The sequence below is a fragment of the Falco peregrinus genome, chromosome 8 (assembly GCF_023634155.1).
Source record: "Falco peregrinus isolate bFalPer1 chromosome 8, bFalPer1.pri, whole genome shotgun sequence".
Taxonomy (NCBI): Eukaryota; Metazoa; Chordata; class Aves; order Falconiformes; family Falconidae; genus Falco; species Falco peregrinus.
The window spans coordinates 11,818,666-11,840,709 of NC_073728.1; the positions used below are offsets into that span (position 1 = coordinate 11,818,666).

General features: G+C 42.6%; 1 protein-coding gene across 1 annotated transcript in view; it reads right to left on the reverse strand.

Moving 5' to 3' along the window:
- The window catches only part of UNC80 (unc-80 homolog, NALCN channel complex subunit), a 129,877-nt gene that overhangs the window by 88,892 nt on the left and 18,941 nt on the right, over positions 1 to 22,044 (reverse strand). The window contains exons 9-21 of the mRNA XM_055811761.1: positions 17,161 to 17,295; positions 16,313 to 16,535; positions 14,744 to 14,884; positions 11,554 to 11,822; positions 10,552 to 10,920; positions 9,636 to 9,767; positions 7,555 to 7,702; positions 6,037 to 6,185; positions 4,026 to 4,192; positions 3,273 to 3,374; positions 1,727 to 1,935; positions 1,085 to 1,191; positions 421 to 580 (exon numbers count right to left, since the gene is read on the reverse strand). Of these exons, the coding sequence (XP_055667736.1) occupies positions 421 to 580; positions 1,085 to 1,191; positions 1,727 to 1,935; positions 3,273 to 3,374; positions 4,026 to 4,192; positions 6,037 to 6,185; positions 7,555 to 7,702; positions 9,636 to 9,767; positions 10,552 to 10,920; positions 11,554 to 11,822; positions 14,744 to 14,884; positions 16,313 to 16,535; positions 17,161 to 17,295 (2,311 nt within the window). The remainder of the gene's footprint in view (positions 1 to 420; positions 581 to 1,084; positions 1,192 to 1,726; positions 1,936 to 3,272; positions 3,375 to 4,025; positions 4,193 to 6,036; positions 6,186 to 7,554; positions 7,703 to 9,635; positions 9,768 to 10,551; positions 10,921 to 11,553; positions 11,823 to 14,743; positions 14,885 to 16,312; positions 16,536 to 17,160; positions 17,296 to 22,044) is intronic.

The window sequence follows — 22,044 nt, forward strand, 5'->3', positions numbered from 1 at the left end:
AACCAAAACAAACAAAAAACTGATGGAACACCCATTGTCATATTAGGCAATGAAAGATTTACACACCTAATTTTGAACTGAATAAGTGCTTTGAAGCAAGCATTAATTTTTCAAGTGTATTGATCAAATTCAAATTGGTTTAAAAAGCCCAAATGTTGTACTTGCGTAATTTATTTGGATAGTCTTGCTTTTTTAAAAAATTGTCTTTACTACAGTTTTTCTAAACCAAAACAAAAGAAAGAAGAAAGGGAAAGAAAACAGTTGCAAAGACTAAAAAAGTTGGAGAAGGCTAGAATGGATACAAAAACTATGGAGAAAACATGAAAAAAGGGAAAGGGGTAAAATACAGAAAGAAACATTTTTTTAAAAAAAAAAAGTTAAAAGGAAAGGAAAAAGGAGACGAGAACCCTGATTTCTAACCATCTTTTTCTTCTGTGTGATGAAGCTTGGATGGGTGTCTTCGGCAGGTGCGCCATTTACCAAGACGCTTGAAGAAATTCTCCTCTTCATCTCGCCCATTGTCCAGGCCACCTCCTGGCCCCCCTCCTTCTGACAGCTTCACTGCGCTGGTGAACTTCACCTGTGCAAAGACAGAGGGCCGGGTCAGGCTGTGCCATACCGCTATCTCTTGGTCTTCCTCGCTTAGGCATAAAGCATCTACAGAAAAGCTGTAACACGGCGGATCACCATAGCAACACAAGTGGGTCTGCACACATTTACGTACGCTGAAACACTTCGTCTTTTAAACTTTCTGCTTAAGTGATTGGTCTTTCGCAAGAGGCTGTAAGGGCACAAAGAAGGAAGGACAAGTGTGACCAACAATTAAAACTTAAGTGTGTTGACAGAGCCTGCATTTCTCAGTGAACCAAGGCAGACTGACAAATACAGTGTAGGTTTAACCTAGTCTTCACCGTGAGCTGCACAAGTCCATTATCAAATTCCCATAGCACTCTACTCTGAAGGCTTCTGTGACCGAGTCTCATTGGCTGCAGTGTCCACATTGAATAGAATGTTTCCTTGGACACCTAAAACCAGCCAGATCCTGTCCTTCCAAGCTCTCTGCAATCCAGCCTGACACATTTACCTTGGAACTTTGCCTGATGAAAGAGAGGCGGTCAACAGAGCTGATATCTAGGAGATCTTCTACCCCATCAGCCAGGCCAGAGAGGGAGGAGCGCTTCAGCCAGTTCCCTGTTGCAGAATAAGCCACTCAGGACAATTCTGAAAATGCTTCCAAGCAGAACCTATTTATTAGCAATTGCACCGTATTTCTCCAAAGTGGCCATGCTAGGACATGGGAAAACAGGAGGAAAGGTGGAGGCAACCTTTTCATGTTACATGTATTTACCATGCAAGGCTAGGTCCTGGGACTTGTGAAGGATATATTCTTTGTCTATCAAACACTATTTGGAATATTTCTCTTCTGTAGAGAGGAACGACGCCTGTGAGATTAAGGTACTAGCCTACTACTTTGGAGACACAGATTCAATATTCTATTTTGCCACAGATATCCTCTGTTATCTTTGGCAAATTGCTTACATTTCCTTTTGCCTCAGCTCCCCATCTGTAAAACAGAGAGAGCAGCATTTCCCAGCTTTCCTTGGGAGAACATACGATATACTTGGACAATAAGGAACTGTGTTGCAATATTTCTTAAGACACATATCTATCTGTGTTTCTCTGCACATGCAATATTTGTATAGAATAGGAAGAAACATACATTTACCTATGGGGAGTTTGAGTTTCTTTCGAAGGGAGATTCGTCGGGAACGGGAGCGGGAACGCCGGTCTGTGGTGGTCCCAGAGTGTGCAGTGGTGCACTCGGATGTGTCCTGCTCAGACTGACTACTGGTATCACTCGCTGCACTCTGTGACTTGAACATCTTCCGCCAGAAGTCCTTGCGTCCCAGAACAGCCCCTTGGATTTGCTCATCACTCGAAGAAAGGGGATGCAGAGTGTGAACTGCATTTCAGTGAAGTTTGGATGCTCAGGGAAATGAGGCCTCCCTCCCGCAGCCCCCTCCTAACCTCTCTATTATTTGAAGTTGTTTCACTTTGAATTCCAAACATACTTTTCTCAGTGGGACATAATCAAGTTTGACAACATGCTCAGTATTGTTCAAGGCACAAAATAACCATCTTTTCTACCCTAAGGAGCTTGTCCACAGAACAGTCCATTCCAATTTTTAGTTCCTACATGTGAAAAAGAAATCATCTTCTTTAGGTCAAAATGACCTATGTTGATAGGACTACATTGCTGTTTTCTACAAGCGTGTGTACTGGAGAGCTTTTGAACATCACGGTAGCCATTTCTGAAGATGCTGGAGTCACAGTTCTCATTAATGTATTGGAATGGGGACAGCAAATCTGCTATACACTTAAGATCTCCCATGGCTGTGGCAGGGCTCAGAGCAGAGCAGCTTGCTGCAGTTCTGCAGAGCAATAAAGGGCTTTGTGTTATCCTTGCAGTCTCAGCAACAGTGAGACTTTGCAGGCTCAGTTAATGCAGAAGAATACCTAATACAGAGCTCTGGGCCCTTGTGCAAGCACGGTCTTCAAGCAGTGTATCTCAAAGCACTTTAACAAGACAGAGGACTATTCAGAGGCCTGGAGAAGTTAAATGACTTGTCCAAAGTTACTTAGAGACTAGTCACCACTTATGAAATCTTCTAAAATTCTTAAGAGTATTGATTAAATTTACTTCAATATTAAATGGCAGAATTCTTTGGACAACAGAGACTTCAAACGTGTGATGCCTAACAGCAGGTTGATTTGCTCATTAAGAAAACTGGTAAAGAACCTCTGCTGATAAGGGAAATGCAACAGTCTTTGGAGACTACATGCCCAAGATAGGTCAGGAATGGGCTGGCTGTTGTGAGGCAGTAAAGGATTAATGACCCTTAGCAACAACTTGGAAGCTGAAAATTAATAGAATCATTCCCCAGAAGTACAAACAAAGCATGGAGAACATCTCTGATGACATCTCTGAGGAATTAACACTATTCGTGGCTATGGTAGTATGTGGTATTGACAAATCTATTGCACTGTCTTTTGAAAATCTCTGGTAGTACCCCATCAAAATCAGGGTGGGTCCTGCTGGCAGCATTGTTAATAGGCATTATCCGGATGTTATCAGCAGCTCCTGAACAGACAGTCAATGCATTTATTGTACCATCCAAAGAGATAAGTCCTTGCTTTCCTGCCCGTTTGTACTAATCCTAGAAGAAAGCTGCTGGCAATAACACATGAAAAAAAAATCATTATTTACTTACTGTTCTGGAGTCTGCATTGGGCGGCTCGAGACGTAACTACGGCATTCATCAGGGGCAGCTGATGCCTGGCCTTTGTCAATGATGACACTTCCCACCTCAGACCTATACAGACAATATAAATCATCAGCTAAAGCAAATGGATGGCCCATCTCATGGTCATCACACAGCTACAAGACATGGAAACCAGTGCTGCTGAGCAACAAAGCACCCTTAGAGTTGTACCCCCTCTTTGAGAACTTACTGTCTCTATACATATAATTCATGAAAAAGGCAGCAGCGCTTAGAAGCAAAGCCAAGGTGTTTAGGAGTTTTTCAACTTTCTTAATCCTTCCCAACATTTTAATATGACAAGTCTCAAAGCACCAGAGAAAATGTATCTTTGATAAAGAAGCATGTCAGGATTAGATTTCTTCTGGGACTTGTTTTGCATACATGAGTTTACTTGTCAGATAAACAACATTAAGGATGTGATGCGTGTTTTGGGACTGACACTATGCTTCTTACTTCTCTTAACCTTTCTTTCTCCCAGTGTTTCCTTGTACATGAGGAATAACACTTTTTGCTGCAAATCTATTATTGTCTCAGTTCATTAAAATTTAAAGGAGACTGCTGCCACAATACGATTCTGTACATCAGGAACTGAATATGCTATCAAGAAAAAACACACAAACCTTTCTACATTTGTGTTCAATTCATGTAGTCATATAGCCATATGCAAGTCAGTCATTTGCCTTCTCCCTCCTAGACACCCACCTTTTGCTCCCAGAAGGTTTTGGTTCTTGCTCCGTTTCCTCTGTTTTTTTCCCTGGTATTAGCTTTTCAGCACTGTCTAAGAGGGCGCTGAGTGCCACTCTGCGAAATACATTCCCATGAGCCTCCTTGATAAACTGGACCAGCTGTCGGATATCGCAGTACAAGCCCTGAGTAGCAAGACATCATGAAAATGAAAGAATTCAGTCTGTTGTTTGTGAAGAAGCAGTGAGAATCAACAGTTTCTAAGGTACTTCAGAGCAGGCCATTACTTCCTTTGGCTGTTGTGTGATATACTCTCTGTGTACAGGGTTTGGGTTTTCTGGCTGGGATCAAAATGTGGAAACTCCATTTAGTGCACTCAGAAGAAGCAGACAATGAGGAGCATTACTGTTATGGAACATGCTCTGTAATGGACTACAGCAGATGTAGAGGTATCAGAGGCTAAAACAGCTGAAAGATGAGGGAGCTGCAAAGATGACTTAAAGCCTATTTTATTCCTTTCATCTAGCCCATAATCTTAAAAGGCATGAAAAAGCTGGGGGTGGTGGAGGGGAGGGGAGTAGAGTGCAAAAAAATTGCATGTTTTGTTTCAAAACCAGTGGGTGTCTTGGGATTTTTCTTAATTATTTTAGAGCCTTACATCACGGGAAGAGAGAGGAATGACTCACTCATTCCCCAGCCTACTCCTACACTCAAGGCTCTTTTTAGTGCTGAACATTCATACACATCTGATATGACAAACCACCTCTATATCTGAGGGCAAGGGGATGGAGGGAACAATTTTACCAGACCTGATTTTTGATCTGTGAACTTTTCTGAAAGATCTTGCATTATTCCAAATTTCCCCGCCTTCAACAAAAAAAACCCAAACAGACAAATAATTGGATCTGTATACTGATTAAGGCTTTTTTTTTCATAAGATATTGAAACACAAGATTGACATTAAAGAGTGATCCAACACCAGGAAATCCTCATATATACTCTGTATACCATGTCCTCCATACAGGCACAATTAATGGTGCTCCACTTCAAGATAAGTTTCACCTTACACATTAAGGAAAATTGAGTCCAGAAAGACATATAGTTGACACGGAAAATGTATACTTCGTGATCCTAATCTAGATCCACAATGGTGCATGTTTTTCTGTATCCCAACACTTAATCACTGCTGAGAAACATTCCAAAGAAGGAATATCTATAAGAACAAGAGGACTTTGGCATAGGCAGACAACTCTGCTGGTTTAAGAGGTTACTGTGTTTTTCTTCTCCCTCTCCCTTCCCCTCACAGAGAATTACTGTCCCTTTAACTGGACTTCAGTTCCTCTGCAGCTCTGCCATAAGGATGGAGCACAAGAGCGCTTCTTGGTTGCTTCCATGACAAATCCTAATTTCTGATAATAAAGGAGGTGGTTTGAAATTAGCTGCTAGATTCTGCACCAATTTGGAAGAAGAGAGCTCATGTCATCCATTCTACTGACTGCTCTGGGGAAACAGCACATCGGCAGCAACGAGCAGCATCTTACTTTCCTCCAGGTGTTGGTAAATGGAATGTTTGTCTAACCCTTGGGAAGGCCTACCAAACTGCAGTTCAGTAACTCACATACTCTGTCACAGGTGGGCCATGTCCTTAACCAACTAAACTGGCTTTAACTTTGCTGAAAGTTGATTCATGCTGGCTGTAGTCTTGTTCATCAATCCCTTGCTGCAGACTAAACTACTAATCCATTTGGGAAAAAAACCCCAACAACAAACCACCAAAAAAAATGCAGAAGCTGCTTGAACAGAGAGGAAAATGCAATTCAGAGTCAACAACTTTTACCCTGAATAACTCCCCTGGTTCCAAGGCAGGCATGCAAGGAGGGTATCAAATTTATATCATGTTTTAACTGTGACTGTATAGCTTGCTAAACCCAAGGGATTTGGCTAAACCAAATTAATTCTTCACTGTAAAGTCTCACTGGTGACACTCAAGTGAAAAAGTAACTTTGTTAACATGAAATCAAGTGCTTACCAGGTTTTCCGGGCTGTGCAGCTCATGTGTAGTGGAAGCACAGCGAGTGATCAATGACTTGAACATGGCACTCACAATAATCCCTTCTACACTCTGGGCTGTAGACTTGTTGTCAACTGTGGTAAAGTTATTCCCAAATCCAGCTTTGTCTGTAAAATTCAAGTAGAAGAAAACCCCCTTGTTAGGAACAGTTTAAAAAGATGGCTTAAAGACATGTGTAAAGGGATTCAGATATGTAAGACAATGGCAAGTCCCCACCTAATAGCTTATGCTCAGTTCTTGCAATCCTAAACCAACACAAATAAAGCAGAAGGGAAGGGTAAAATAAATGAGAAGGATGAAATCTTCCCAGAAATAGTTGTAGTACGAAAAAGGATTGTAAAGATCAGGACCATTCTGGCCTCCTTTTATACATATCTCTCATTTAGAGCTGTACAGAATAAGGCATAACATTTGAACAATATCTCCAGCTTTTCTATTTACTGTTCTAAAGGACCACAAATGCTTGATTAAACTGCAAAGTGACAACACCCATGGAAAGAAAAGAAAATCTGAACTATAGGAATGCTGTTCTTGCAAGGTGCATAAGAAGACCAAGCTCTTAGAGAGTCAAAAAAGAATTACATTTATATGAATAAAAAGAAGTATCCCAGTTTCATTAGGTGACAGGAAAGACTTTCAAAAGCTGTATGAGCTGTCATGTTTCAAAGCATAAGCCAGTCAATAATTGACGAATACCTGGGGAAACTTCCTACGGGCATATTCTTCACAAAATCCTGTGATATAGTATTTTTGATGCTTTTTCTGAAATGCCTGGGATCAGAGGTAGGCTAATATAGTCAGACTCTCCAAGTGCTTCAGAGGAACTAGTCCTGCTCTGTACACAGTCATTGTTAACTGTTGTTGCATGCAGTGACCAAGCATAATCGTTTGGTAATTCTAATAGCACCCGGAATAATTTTCCTAACTTAAAAAAAGAAAACATAAATGCCTACACAGACACACATGCACACATGCTTGCAACTGCAGGCATGCGCATCTGCGTGTTCATGTTCTTGTTCATTCAATCTGGTCTTGCTATTTACTGCCTCACTGGAGGCACCACAGAAGATTTTAATGCTCAATTATATCTCCATTCAGAATAAACCCTGGATTAAACAGGCCATTCCAGCTGGCGCCTGGTCATGTCATGAAGCAGAAAACTTCCTGCCTGAGGCAGAGTTGAATGAAAACATTTTCGTTGAAGAGCCATGAACAACAGGTAGGATGAATCAAAAGAGAGACCTTCAATTTTAGGTGCACTGGGTGATACAAGATTGCTAGATGAGTCAAATCAGAAGAGATTCAACTTCCCTGACCCACACTGGCTGAGGATATGCTCTGTGTAATTTGAGTATATTAATTCACAGTTGTTTTTTTTTTTTCTTTTTTTAAAGGAAAATGAAAGAGCGTGGCTTCTTTCCGATGGTATAGTTTAGGAATATTCATGTGAGAATTTCTGATGCCGTCTATACTTACTGTCAGTGACTGGCTCCATGCAGAAACCCAGTAAAGCATGTAGGAAATCCACCACATTATTGAGAGAATCCCTGTTCACATAATCCCTCATGGTCTGCCGGAACTGCATCTTATCCAGTTTGTACAGCTTTGTGAGGCAGTTCTGAGCCTGCAATGATATCCACCAAATCACATCACATCAAAGTACATGTTCAAGTTTTGCTAACAGGAACAAAGTATTTTTTGCTCATGCTTAGCCAGTGCTCTGCTGTGCTGTCTAAGGCAACCTCCCCTAGGAGTCAGAAGGTTCGGGTCCTCTAACATTATACAGGTTCACCTCTGAAGCCAACAAGAAATTCAGCACAAGGAGACAGTGCACTAGTATGGGTGCCACTGTTTGGAGGTGGCGGTGAAGTCACTGCCAGCCATGTCTCAAGGTTTGTCCTCCTCGCCCCAAGCCCAAGGTAAAATCTCACTGAATATGAATGAAGTAGCAACGTACCACTTCAGTCAAGGCTTACTGCCTTGGTGAAACAGGTTCTTAGCCTGAGGCATCTGATTTTCAGCCTCTAGCTCAGATCCAACCCATCTGATGCACCTACACCCAGTGACCAGTTTATATCATGCAAAACATTAGAGTTTTATTTAAAAGCTATTAATTGTCAACTTCTTATCATAAAAGTATCCACCCCATGCAAAGAGAATCTGAAATATCAGCTCTATGGGAAACATGAACTCCTCTGCTACCTACAATAGGGTGCTTAATTTTCCAGTAAACTCAGACATGATTGTCCATGCAGTCAACACAGATGGTGCATGCAAAGCAGTTTGGCCAGACAAATGCACAGGAAATGCAGCAAACTTTGACACGTAGGAAAATCTCTTACTGTAAAAACCTCAGTTCAATGAGTCTGATAAGGACCTTGGCTCCAAGAGACCTACTCATTTATGCTTAATGTTATGTATAGGCCTAAATGTTTTGCTGGCTCAGCTACAACACAACATAAAAGCCTAACTCACAGTTTTGATGAATATGGCGTATGTTCAACCACTGCTGTGTGCAGAACCCTTCCACTGTTACCACTGAGACTCTCTTACCCCATCTTGTCCCACTGTGTCCCCAACAAATGTTACTGCTGCAGCCTCCTCAGTACCCAGAAGTTTAGCTAACAGAAGAATGCTGCATGATACAGAGGCAGCCAAACCATCTCTGAGCCATGTAGCTCAGATTGCAGAACCAAATCATAGCTCTGTTGGCATGGCTCAGGCTAACCAAAGCACCTGGCTCCCACCCACGCTGAGGATGGGCACAGTGTAAATACTCATTACAGTCATCAGAAATGCTCCCTGCTGCAAACACAGGTGAGGAGGGGGCATGTGCTGGAGACAGCCTTTGAAAGGGTCCCATTTGACAGGGCATTGGACTAATCTCAGGAGGTCAAACTCTTCCAGGTGAAATCAGGTGTCTGGTCTACATCCTGGGCACTTTCCACTGCTTCAACTTGGTCAGAACCAAAAAATGTAAGCTATCAACGGTGACCATCCACCCTGCCCTTCGACAGGGCATGAGTCTTCTGCTTCCTTGCAGCACACTAAAATGCCTGCAAGTACAGTGCACTCCAACTATCAGGAGCCAAGGGAGCAGCCCAGCAGCAACCAGTCATAATCACCATTAGGAAAGGTGGACATAACCTTGGACTTCTGGATTCAGATATGCAACCCAAGATAGCTGCATCTCTTGTAAACAGCATACTCTGTTGGGGTACCAACAAGGTGAAAAATTACTTACACCAGCTCACACAGGGGAATTGCTCCCATATATTTGTCCCTTCCCAGACAACTTATCCATTGGGGTGGTCAGAAGCACCCTGAGCCTCAGGTGTGCTCTTAGCAAGCCCCAGGGCTGGAAGGTAACACCATAGCTGAAAATCTGCTACAGCTGGGCTGCAACACAGTCTGTGAGCTGGGGCAAAGAGCAACACATTTACTGTCAATACAGAAAAAGCTACAGAGGGGGCAGACAGCAATCTCAGCAGCACATGTCGAAAGTACAAAGGAGACGCTTTAATGAGCTTTAATTCTCTTACATTCTCCCGGAATACCTGGTGTCTCAGGCGATCTCCAGAGAGCCCTCGGTGTCCTTCTCCACAACCATAGGCACAACCCAGGGACTTAACAATTTTGATCAGCATTGTGAGTGCCAGCCTATGGGTGCTGACAGATGGGCCTTCATCCTGAGGGTCACAGAGGGGAAGATGGTGTGAAACCCCGGCACAACTACTGGCGTTCTGTTAGCATTGTACTTTTAACAAATTGTTGTCCATTTATCCTCTCAGACACTCCATTACTCATGAGTTACTCTTGAAATGTTACCTCCAATTATTTTTCAAGTTTAGGGACCAGCCCCTTCCCTTTCAGCTCACCTAAAAAAGTCATGCTATAAATGCAAAGCCCCCTACATGCTACTGTGAATACCATTCAGCACTTCAAAAATTTCTGCCTGAAAAACCAAGAGCTGACTTGCTTGAGCAGAAAAACAAGCATCTTTTAAGAATGTCTTACGTATTATGCTAGTATGAATAGCAACTTTGGAGATCAGCAACAGCATCTCTTGGCCAGTTCTCATAGCAATACTGAAAAATTCATGATTTCTGGTGATCAAAGAAAAGAAACTGTGCTCACACACTGGATTCTGTTTTTTCTTGTAAGTTATGAATAATGAACCTGAAAAGAATCATTGTGATTGAGGTTTCAGGCACTTTGACAAGATATTCAAAATGTCGATGCAAGGCTCACAAACTCTGCTTTTGGCAGTTGCTTTGTTGGAGTAGTTACAGTGCTTGAATTCCCAATCATGTTTCCTCAGTGGAACTCCAAAGTACCAGAGCAAAACAAATTAATTCGTCATTGTGGTGAAAAAAAAGAGAAAACAGAAGGACAGTTGCACACACATGCATACTCAATCTTAACAGATCTTACAGTACATTCAGAAATTGTATAAAGGGAAGCAAGACAAACCTTTTCTTGGTTCTTGTCATTCTTCTCATATGGCCCTCCTCCTCCTCCACCACCACCTCCTTCACTTCCACCTCCACCTCCTCCACCACTTCCACCACCTCCTTCTTCTCCATCTCCAGCTCCACTAACTGGAGGAGGCCCAAATCCACAAGCTGAACTACTAGAAGCAGCCCCTTTGAGCTGGAAAGATCCTTCACTTGGTCTCTTTTCAGGGGCCTCATTTTCTTTGTTCTCACTCTTCCGCCGAGCCTTCTCTACACAGGGCACCACACCAAGCTGAAGTAAGCACTCCACAATGTTCAGTGCCACATCGCAAATCCGGGAACTGATGTCATGGTTCAGGACCAAGTAAACAGCCTTCAGGACCACCTGGGAGATTCAAACATTGTATTTAAAGTCAGACTTATTTTCTCTCCTAAAACTATTTAGTGCCTGGAAATTCTAGTCAAAGACCAGAGACTCATCATAGCAGGCACAGTACAAACTCAGAATGAAGTACACACAACCCTCAGCCCCAAGAGCCTACAATCTAAGTGTAAGACAGGAAACCACAGGCCGGGCACAGTCAGGCAGAAAAGGAAACCATGAGATGACATCTGTGAGCCTGAGAGCTCTGCTTCAGCACACCAGGACCTGCCAAGTCATTAAGGGGAATGCAGAAAAGGTGAGTTTTAAGGTGCCACTACAAAGGTGCTATTCAGCTTTATTCTATTTTATAGGGAACTTGGTGCATGCCCCAGGAACACAGCCATTACATAGTATCACTTCCGATTGGATGTGTGCATTCCACATGCACATGCGCTTCTTGCAAGGAGTAATAGGAGTTGCAGTATCTCAGAGAAGACTTTTATGATATGCACAAATGTATCTGACTGACCTTTACGCACTGCTGAGAGAAGTCATATAAAGAGGTGGAGGAAAAGCCCATCAAACCCCTGATCTCAATGGTACAGCTATATTGACAGAAGAGGGACCTGGCTTTCCTCATTCCTTGCCAATTACCGAGAGATCCAGCATGCCGTTCTTGTGGACAAAGTTGTTGGTTCCATCAATGTGATCCGTATCCTCCAAGCAACTGTAATTGATGCAGGAGTCTGTCAGGCTCCGCGGGAGGTTGGCACATGCGAGTGGCTCATGGGGCATCTCAGGGATGGGCACCTGGTTGCAAAGCTTCCTCATGTGCTCACTGAAGAAGTCAGCGTAGCCCACATTGAATGAGGCCAGGGTAGTGTTGAAGGTCGCCACAGTGATGGTAGAGATCTGGGACCGCACTGCAGGGAGGGAAATGGCTTCCTGTAAATTTCCATCTCTAGAGTTATGAAATGGAAAACTGAGACTGCACTTGTTTACAAGAAGGGAGCTGCTCTTAATGCAGTTTGTAATGACGAAAGACAATACAGGTTTGTAATTCCTATGATGGGTACAGGGATGAAAGTATAGATTCATTTCTTCCTTTAAGCCAGTGTAAATTAGAACTATCCCAAGCTTGCTGTAGCAGTACAGTTCCATGGCAGTTTAAGCTGATCTCAGTCAACTGGGCAGCTAAGTAGATCAGGGAGCTCAGCCAGCCTAAAGCTAATCCAAGAGGGGGATTAGATTTTGGCTAGCTTTGCTCCCTGTATTGGTCCAGTGCCTGGTCTTAAAAGCAGTACAGACCCTGCAAGGGAAAAAAGGAAGGACACTGCAGCTGGATGCAGGACGGAACATAGGGTAACAGCAGCACCAATTTGGAAGAGCTTTCTAAGTCACACCAGTTTGAAATATTTCATCACGCCAGTTGAAAAGAATGGAGCAGTGTGTTCCTAATAGTACTTGTGACAGTCTAAACCATCTCCAAAATGCAAAACTAACTGGTGAGAAAGGCAATGTTGTGTCTAAGTCCACAATGCTCAAAGGACCTCATGACATAGCCAAGCTTAACTTTAAATTGGTTAGCTCAGGTAGTGGCAGAATTTTGGCCACACAGGCCAATTTTTGTCAAGGATTCACCATTGTTGTACAACTCATGCTGAACACTCTCTGTCTCTGTCGCTCTCCCTGATAATCCTTAACCTACTCACGCCCTCCCGGAGCTCGGTCAGCGGAGGTCCTCTACCCGGGTGCACTCCTACAGCTGTGCTCACTGTGCCACCCAGTACTGGCTGAGAGCAGGGCACGGTCAGCAGCCTGGCATCTGGGTGGCTGCGTGTTCCCACTGGAGCTCTGTCTGGGCAGCTGCATCAGTTGTGGTGGGTGCAGAGCTTAGAGAGGCCATGGCTTTCTGATGGGTGGATATCATTGCTCCCATCGAGCTGACATGGCTTTAGAACCTGCCCTGCCGCACAAACCGCTGCACCAGGCTCTGTTTGCCTGCCCTGTTGGCAGTGCAGCTGGTCACTAGCACTGCCCAAGGGCTTCTTTTCTACATGTGGGGGGCTTGGCCGCCATTGCTCCTGGCCCTACCCAAGTCCCTTCAGCTGCTGTTCTATGAACTGTGGGCTCCAGGTGGGTCTGTCAGCTCCCCTGAGGTTACCCCGGGTCGGGAAACACTGCTGTGCACCACACTGGAGCACTCTGCTGCCCACCCTGCCAGCACCGGAGCCACTCACCTCAGCATAAAGTAATATTTCCTGTGTGGAATCTGTATTTCATTATCACTGATAGAGCTGACTGCTGGATGGGACACACAGAGACAGGGAAGGAGGACTAAGGACTCTTCATTTATATCAATACATGCCTGCAGCATGTGCCCATGACTCCTCTTGAGCAGCTACCTAGGACACAACTACTTTTTCATCTCTGCTTTTCAGTGTGTCAGCAAGAAGAAATTAGTTCATTAGCAAATGTCTCCTGGCCAGGGAAAGTAGACAACAAGACAGGAAAATATGAATGACCGGTATACTTGGATATAGTTGGTCCCACAACAACAACAAAAAAGAATACCTAATATTTGTACTTATTCTGTAACTCCAGAATGGTTTATTCAAAGTCATAGGCTACTAATGACTTGTCCTATTATTCATATAGTTGCTGCACAATTGTACCTGGGGTACAACTAGAAAAAAAAGCATTGCATATGGCTCTCTTTTAGAAAATATTTGGCTAGGAAGCTGGTGTAGTGACTGGGATTACTGTCCTATAGAATGAGTGCAGGTCAAGAAGACAGACTCCATAAAATCGATCCAGAAGGAGAGCTTTGCCCTGGAGACACAGAGCAGAGATGAAGGAGATGCACCCATGCTGGATTAGAGCTGACGCAAATCCATGCCCTCTCAGACTATTCAGATTTGTTGTGCTAAAATAGCATGGATCTTTGAGAGCTCAAAAGCTACAGCAGGTATCACATGAGTGCATCTGTAGCCTCCTAGGTATGCTGCCTGACAGCTTGTGCAGAGACTCTGCACCGTGGGGTGCATGATATCCTGTTCCCTCAGCAAGGTTTAAGGTTGCACTTGCCACAAGTGAGGCCCAATCTCTATGACCAGGTTTTGCCAGTAGCGCTACACATGAAGGAGAAAATAAAATCGCTGTTTAGGCAGTAGGAGCAGTGCCAGCAAAGTGCCCTGGTGCAGACAGCTCTGCTGACAGAAAAGAGCTTTCATCTGCTGGGCTAACATTGTTTGGCAAAGGTGGTGTTGCCTAGCTAACAGAAAGACTCTTCCTTCTGGAGCAGACTTCATCCCACCAGGGGTTCTTCCATCTCTCCCATCATGTTCACACTGGCATTGCTATTTCTGCAGGGGCCTCCAAGACAGATGGGCCCCAGGGACACTTTGAGCAGATTTCAAAGCCAGGCTTCTATTTGGAACCAGGAGAATTAAGAAAAAACTGTGATTCTCAGCACAATCCAGCAGCAGTGAAATGAGAAGGGACATTAAACACCACAAGATTCCCCATGAAACCACAAGGTAGCAATACTAAAGTTCTGCCCAAACGTCTGTGATGTGTTGTGGTAAGCCAAAAAAACCCCACCAAAACCTGCCATTTCCCTGTTGATGACTGCCAATTTTTTTGATAAACTGCACCAGATAAACATGAAAGTTTACAAGGTATTTCTACACTGAACAAAAAAAAAACCCTTAAGAGAGGTAGGACAAAAATAAATAAATAAATAAAATAGTCATATACTCATACATAGAAACAGCAACACTTCCTCAGTTTCTTGGAGTTGGGATTTCAGTAAAAATTTTCTTTCCTGATGTGTTAAATTTACCTTCTTTGACTGTGTTCTCCCCATGGCTGTTTGAGTGGTCCGGCAGATCAGAAACCAGCGTGTGGTGAGAGTGTGAATGCCTGGCGCTCAGGCTCTCCATCTCCGTCGCTGTGTCAGAGCTCCCCCGTCTGGTAAACTTCCCTAGGGTGAAGGCAAGACGCGGATGTTTAGTTTACTCCTCTGACAGGTGCTGGGAGGCAGGAGACAAGTAGCTGAGGTTAGAAATTGAAGGATTGGAATCCACAAAAGTCAAGGCCTTCCAGGATCCTATGAAGCAGAACCAAATATTATAGTGGGATACCTCGCAGGAGTTCACTGACATGAAGATTGAACATACAAACTCTCTGCAAGGCTCTTCCCCTCAGCACATTGTCACCCTCCAGGAAAATAAGATTGGTCAGCACTGAAAGACTCCAACCTTTGGGGAAGGTTATAGGAATTTGGTTTCTTCTCCCCTTGTCCAAAAGGAATATATATATTAGGTTGAGGAGTGCCAAGGCAAAGGAAATTCTCCCAGAATACAATAAAATACAAATCAAAAGAACCTACTGAAAGAGGGGGACTGTCTCTGAAGTAGGCAAGACCTGTTGACCATCAGATCTGAAATACATGATTTCACTGAGATATCAGAAAGAATGAACAAAAGGTTAAGCCAAGATAGGAATCTGAAGCCACTGAGATCAAAATTTAACTAACTTCTTCAGCTATGGAAGATATGGAAAGGAGGATTTGGATACTATGTTTGTTATTCCTGTACAAATCTGTAGATGTTTGTATATTAACCACTGACAAAACACATACGAGTCTTTAAGAATTCACTTGGTTGAGCTCATCCTGCCAAAGAGGGACATGTTTACAACGGAGAGTTTACCTAAATGATGCTATCTAAGCCAATGAAAAAGAGGAGGTGTGGCATGGCCTTAGGCAATCACTTTGCTGCCTATCATCTCCAAGAAAGGGTGTCAGGATGAAAATCTATGACATTAGGAGTAAGTTTGTGAAACAGAAATAATGCCTAGACACTGTTCGACAAATCTGGATGCTTAAAGGAGCCAATATTTAGATGTAAACACTGTATCTTTGCAATATCAAGACAGTATAAGCCTCATTATCTGAGGCAATACCCTATTTATATTGTACCCAACATTTACTTGCGGAAGACACTGAATATTTTTTGCCATACTCCTAATGACTATATTGCTGCTTCTCCAGAGATTTCTCTTTAAAAGGGGATGCAACCGTTCCTTGGATCTATTTTAAGCTGCAGTTGTGCAATGCTTGCTGTCACTCAGGAAAATTGTATTCAAGTGGTACAGACATCACTACAGGTTGCTACAGTAGCTATTATTCCAGTAAAGCTGATAGTTTTCAGAGAAAAGTGAGCTATAGCACAAGTCATTCAAGATTTGCTGTCAGCACAGTTGCCACTTCTACAGACGGGTATATAAAGCTGCAGAGCCAAGGACATAAGGTGGCAATAGGATGGATGAAGAAATAAAGAGCTTCTGTTCTCTGAATGCTCAGGACAGGAATGACACAGAACCTGGGGCAGAGATAACATCATCTCACCTAATATGGTGGTTTGCCATCCTCCTCTCTCAATGCCACGCCGGTCGTCTCCAATTCCAGAGAAACTGCCAAAGGAGAAAGTGCTGCGAGTGGGTGAGACATCCAAATGATCCTCATGAAGAAGGAAGGGTACCCCCATCCTTCGCTGACGCTTCTTCCCAGTATGGTGGAAAGGAATTGACCCTTTGCGCTCACGCTCCCTGTCCTCTTTGCGGCTCTTAAACTGCAGGAGGAAGAGGAGCAGATATGAGAGCAGGTAGAGGCTTTGAGGCATAGCAAACTACCATCTGAGGGAAAAAGGTAACACAGATGTGTGGCTGAAGTATAACCCTCCGCTTTTTTATCTTGGCCATTTACCCTGACAGCAACTACCTGCACTCTGGGACCACATGAGAATTTAAAGGAACTCATCAGTCTTGCCCTAGACTGGGATGGATGCCCTTGTATAATTGTATGACATTCTCAGACCTTCTCTAGATTTACAGAATCCACAAAACTCTGTTAAGTATCTTGGGTGGCTGCAAAGCCAAAGCTTCATGAGGTAAAACCAGCAGAACTCATGGCATTAGCTGGAACTACATTGAGAACCAGCACTTAAAAATCAGCACTGTTTGAGTACCCTCCTCTCATGCAGTTTCAGCAGGACAGGTATTTGAATAAAGATTTCAGTATTGTGTTTGGAATGTGCATAAAATCCCCTATGTAATAATACATGGAATCACTTCCCATGAAAAGAGATGTCAATCTCACACATGGCATGAATATATAGTCCAAATAGACCTTCAGCTGCGACTTTGGAGGACATTGCGGTGCTCAATCATATGTAAATTAAACTACAGTTTTCTCACCTTTTTGAAGATGTTCATCCCCAGGTCTGTGGAGAGATCTGGAACTGCTGGTCTACGCAAATTGGTCAGTGAAACTTTGGAAAATGCCTCTGTGCTTAGTGATTTTTCTTCCTCATTACATTTCATTGTGAGATCCTGCAGCTCCCAAAAGAAGACAATAAGCACAAGGAGAAACAGAGGATAGTCAGCTTAAAAGAAAAGAGCTACTTCCAAGAGCTGTCACAGGAGCACTGTAGAGGAAAAGGATCTTCAACTCATTACACAAAACACTACTTACACATTTAAAGAATACCAAAGGAACAAACAAACAAAATTTAGAAACTCCTAGAATTATTGACCTTGTCTAATATTTCTGTCACCATAGGAAAAAAGTACAGCACATTGTACCACCACAGAAAGCCTCAGGCATTGCAATCAGTATGATCTAGTGGCATGGAAGCCATGTTCTGCTCCACTCTGATTCTGATCACAGATACAACTCTGGGTAGCTGACAATCTTCTTGAGGCCTTGGTTTACATTTATAAGCAATCACAATGACTACCTTTTCTGAAGCGTTTTATTTAAGATCTAGTAGAATATGCCCTTAATAACATATACCTTTAAAAATGTGGTTTGGAACTGAACTGTAATAAGCAGCACTGTTCCTTCAACAGAGGTGATTTGTAAAAAAAAAATAAAATATTTACGCAGTAAAGAAACCCAAGACTTCTACATCAGGAAGTAGCCTTCACTTTTAATAACAGTGCTCCAAGGCCTGTCCATCACAGTTCATATTTGTGAAAGCCTCTGTAGATATAGCACAGAATGTCCGACAGCAAAAACCTTGAGACTAATTTACTCTAATTACAGTAGAGGGCGCTCTACCCCCCTACTGCACGGAGCAAAATGCATTACAGCTGTCTACCGTAAAGAAAGGCTTTGCTACAAAAGGTGGCATAAGCTCAGCTCCTGGCCATCTGTTCTCATTAAAGATCTGATGCCACTTTTCATGAGATGTTTGTGCAGCTGACCTGACCAAGTTCCCTCAGGATAATTTTCTCCTGCCTAAATATCAGCTTGTTTCCAATGGATATGCTCTTTTTCCTTGCTTGCCCGTCAGAAAGGTTCTGCTAAACAACTGGGTCATGTTAAAATACCTTTTTGCTTTCAATCCAGAGGTAGCCATATACCAACGATAGATGAAGTGACTCCTATGGTATGGGAGGTTTAGATTCTGCCTAGCCAGACTGCATATTACAGAGAAAACCAGCTCTGCAATACATGTGTGCAGTTTTATGCAATGAAGGTCCAGCAGAAGCCAATGACAGTCTTTGCAGCTGAAGTCCTATATAGGCACCAGTTAGTTTGCAACTGAGGACCACACATTCTTCAGAGACCTTTCAGACTAAACAAAGATCACACTTGAGTTGTTCCTCTTACTCTTATCAACACAAGAATGAAGGAGACACACAACAGAAAGATTCCTCTTCACCATTTTTCTCAGTCAAGGTATCTTTTAAACCATTTTGCATATATGGCTAAAGATTCAGGGGAGGAGTCACACACAAAATCCCACAGACAGCAAATCAAGGTTCAGCCCTAGGTGCTCTCAACAGCAAGGCCAGCAAGCACTCCACATGGCTTGGTTTGGAGCTTTTCCAGCTCTCTGGCCTCTTCTGGCTGGAAAACATTGTATGAATTTTTATTTCAGATTCATTATCTTTGTCCGCTAGTTACAAAATCAGTGTTTTATTAGGTGGCTCACGTCCACCAAAAGGACAGAGTAAGGATCAGAGCCTACTGTGATGCAAGCTATACAAACACACAGAAAGGCACGGTCCCAGTTCTGAAACCTGCTTAGAGTAGGTAACAAGCAAACAACACTAGAAAAGCAAATTACAGAATCACCTTAAATCTACTCTATTTTAAGGAATCAAGCAAGCATTCCTGTTGAAGAGTGATTAAAAATATGGCTATTCTGTGCTGTACACCATGTGGCAATTATAAGATGGATAAGAAAGCAAAATAGTTTGGGGGTTGCTTCTGTAGATTTTGTTGTTTCTGTTGTCTTCCTTCTGCGTGACTGTATGGCTACTTGCTCATTAGTACTTCTCTCAGCTCTCAAGATATTACACTTGAGACTCTTGGCTTTATATTAGCATTGCAGCAAGCACTACAGCTGCATTGGTCTTATGCTTAATTTAAGCTTTGGCTCTTTGCCCCTGTGGTGCTAGTGCAAGACTGTAGAGGTTTGTGAGCCTCTGAAGGTTTCAGTTCCTAGACCTGTCCTTATACTGAATTCACTGCATACAGGTACAATGCAGGTTTCCTTTGTCACATGTTGCCAGGTCTGAAATATGTTTAGACTAAAGTAACTTTCTAGAGGAAGCTAATATTCATTTCATTAACACTCCATCCAGTACTGCTTTTCCTATGCCACAAGGAGTGCTGGCATGCTGCACTGAATCTTTTTCTACTTTGCTGTTCAGTTTACTAGGCAATACGTGGAGGATGTTTCTCATGCTTTCTTGATCCCAACTGCTTTAGCCTAAGCTTATACTTGAAACATAATTTTAGGCACACAGAAACCAACAAAAAGTGTGAAAGTTTTGCTGAGGCTTAGGGAGATGGAGGAAGTGACCTTGATAAACTGCAGAACAATAGAAAGAATGTGGATTTACCAGAAAAATCAACTGGTCCCTGATGTGATTTGCAGGCAGCTGTTTTTGTCTTTAATCAGTTTTTGCCTGCCTTTTAAATCTATCCTGCTGAAACACAATGTGCTGATATTTTTGAGAAGTTACTGATCAACCTTTGAGCAGAAACTATGACATTGTGTTAGGAATTTAAGATCTAGACCGAAAAAGTAGGCTTTAAGCATATCCCTGTGTCAGATGAGCTTGTGAAGTCTCAGGATACAACCCCTCATGTTGACAGAAAAAAATGACAAGTCTTAGCCCTCTGGAGGTGGCATTCTCTCCTCTGGCTAGCAGACAGCCCTGAGTGATGAGACTCTGAATTTAAGAACAGCAGTTAAGTCACTACAGTTGGCTGGCATGAAAGAGAGCCTAGGTGTCTCTGTGCATTGCACGAATTTCAGTCCTCAGCATTGTACAGAATGGCACGAGCTGAAACTTCTGCTGCATGGAAGACCATTTCACCTCCTCCATCACAGCTGTTCTGTGCAACAAATTGGAAACCTTTTAAAACAGGATTCCAATTTGATGAAGCACGGTAAAAATACACAGGAGTGACACAAAGGTTACCAAAAGCAATCAAACCTAGCCCTGGAGGGAAGAATGCCCTGGATGGAGTCCTCACATTAACAGCTAGAAAGTACCCAGTGGAATTGCCAAATGGTTTTAACAAAAACATGTTAGTCAAGAGGAACTGAGCAAAGGAATCTTCTGCAAGAGAAACAGCCTGGAAAAGCAAGAAATAGCCAAGGAGGGAAGTGTCTCAGAGTATATAGAAAAGAACCAGCACAATACTAGTGCAAACAGTGCCAATGGAAGGTAGCTCCATTCATGCTGCCACTCCACTGAGAACCACTGACTGCACTCCCGGTTGTGCTCGTAGCTGAACTTGCTAATGTGCAAAATAACGAGGTTGTTATGAGCAAGGGCAAAGGGACAGTTTACGCACGGAAACAGTGAACCACATCAACAGCAACATCTTCCAATTCTCCCTCCAGGAGATGATATTAAGGAGGATTTTCTGCACATGCACAGCAATCCTATAAAATCCCCATGCAAAGGTAGATTAAAACTAAACAGTAATGCATATCACCTGGCCTTTATGAAGATATGTCAAGCTTTTACAGGGATAAAACAGACAGCATTTTATAGAAATGACACAGAAGTATAATACAGTTTAAACAATACTGCTGCTGCTGAGCCCTTAAAACCACAAGTAATCACCAGCCCTCATAAAAATTGTAAGAATGGCTATACAATATGGAGATTTAAAAATAACTGTACTAATATTTACATTGTTTATGCTAGTCTTCTGACTTACGAGCATCTGGGCTGTATGGGAAAAAAGATATTTCACCCTTCTCCCTTGTAAAATGACAGGTCAAAAACTGCCAGAGGTCTACAATACTGAAAGCAAGGATTTTAAGAAAAAACACCAAAAATTCTGAGAGTTCTGACTCAAAAAAGACATTTGAAAGAAACATTAACAGAAGATAGAGCCTTTTACTTGAGGTGTGTCATAAAATTGGATTGCAAAAATAGAATCTGTATTAAATTTAGTTAGGCATTTTCATCAAGTCAGTAAATCAGAATTTGCTGTTAAAAGCCCACATGGCAGAAAAAGAGTGCACAACCTGAAAGTAGCACAAATCAACAAGCAGATTAACTGAAACCACAGCAGCATCCCCTTTTTATCCCTGGAACAACAGCGAGCTACCCAAAAGAAAAAACATTTCAGCTCTAACACAAAGATATTTACTGCACCAAGGTCAGGAGTCTGAAGTTTCTTTTTCAGCAAAACAGGGAGCAAGTCTTGACACCTATTACGGTAGTATGTCTATTGAGGTTGTGTTGGCAAATATAAAAGTTACACAACAAGAATAACAGCAGCAGAAAAGGTAACAACATGGAGGACTTTTGCTCACTGTCACTATTTGCAAAATCTACTCCAATATTTTAACCCAAGTGTTTGCCTTTCCTATTTATTTTAATAAATATTTAACCCAAGTGTTGCAATTCCTTTTCTCTCTTTTGAGGGGTTACACCAAAGGAGCTCAACCATAATGAAAAACCAGTCTTATTTCTTCTGACAGCCACATTAGTGTATACTCACATTAAAGACTAATGTTATCACAGTTCACCCTACAGTAACTATCTCAGATCAACCCTCAAGCTTTCAGCTCTGACTCTGCATCAGACTCTGCCTCA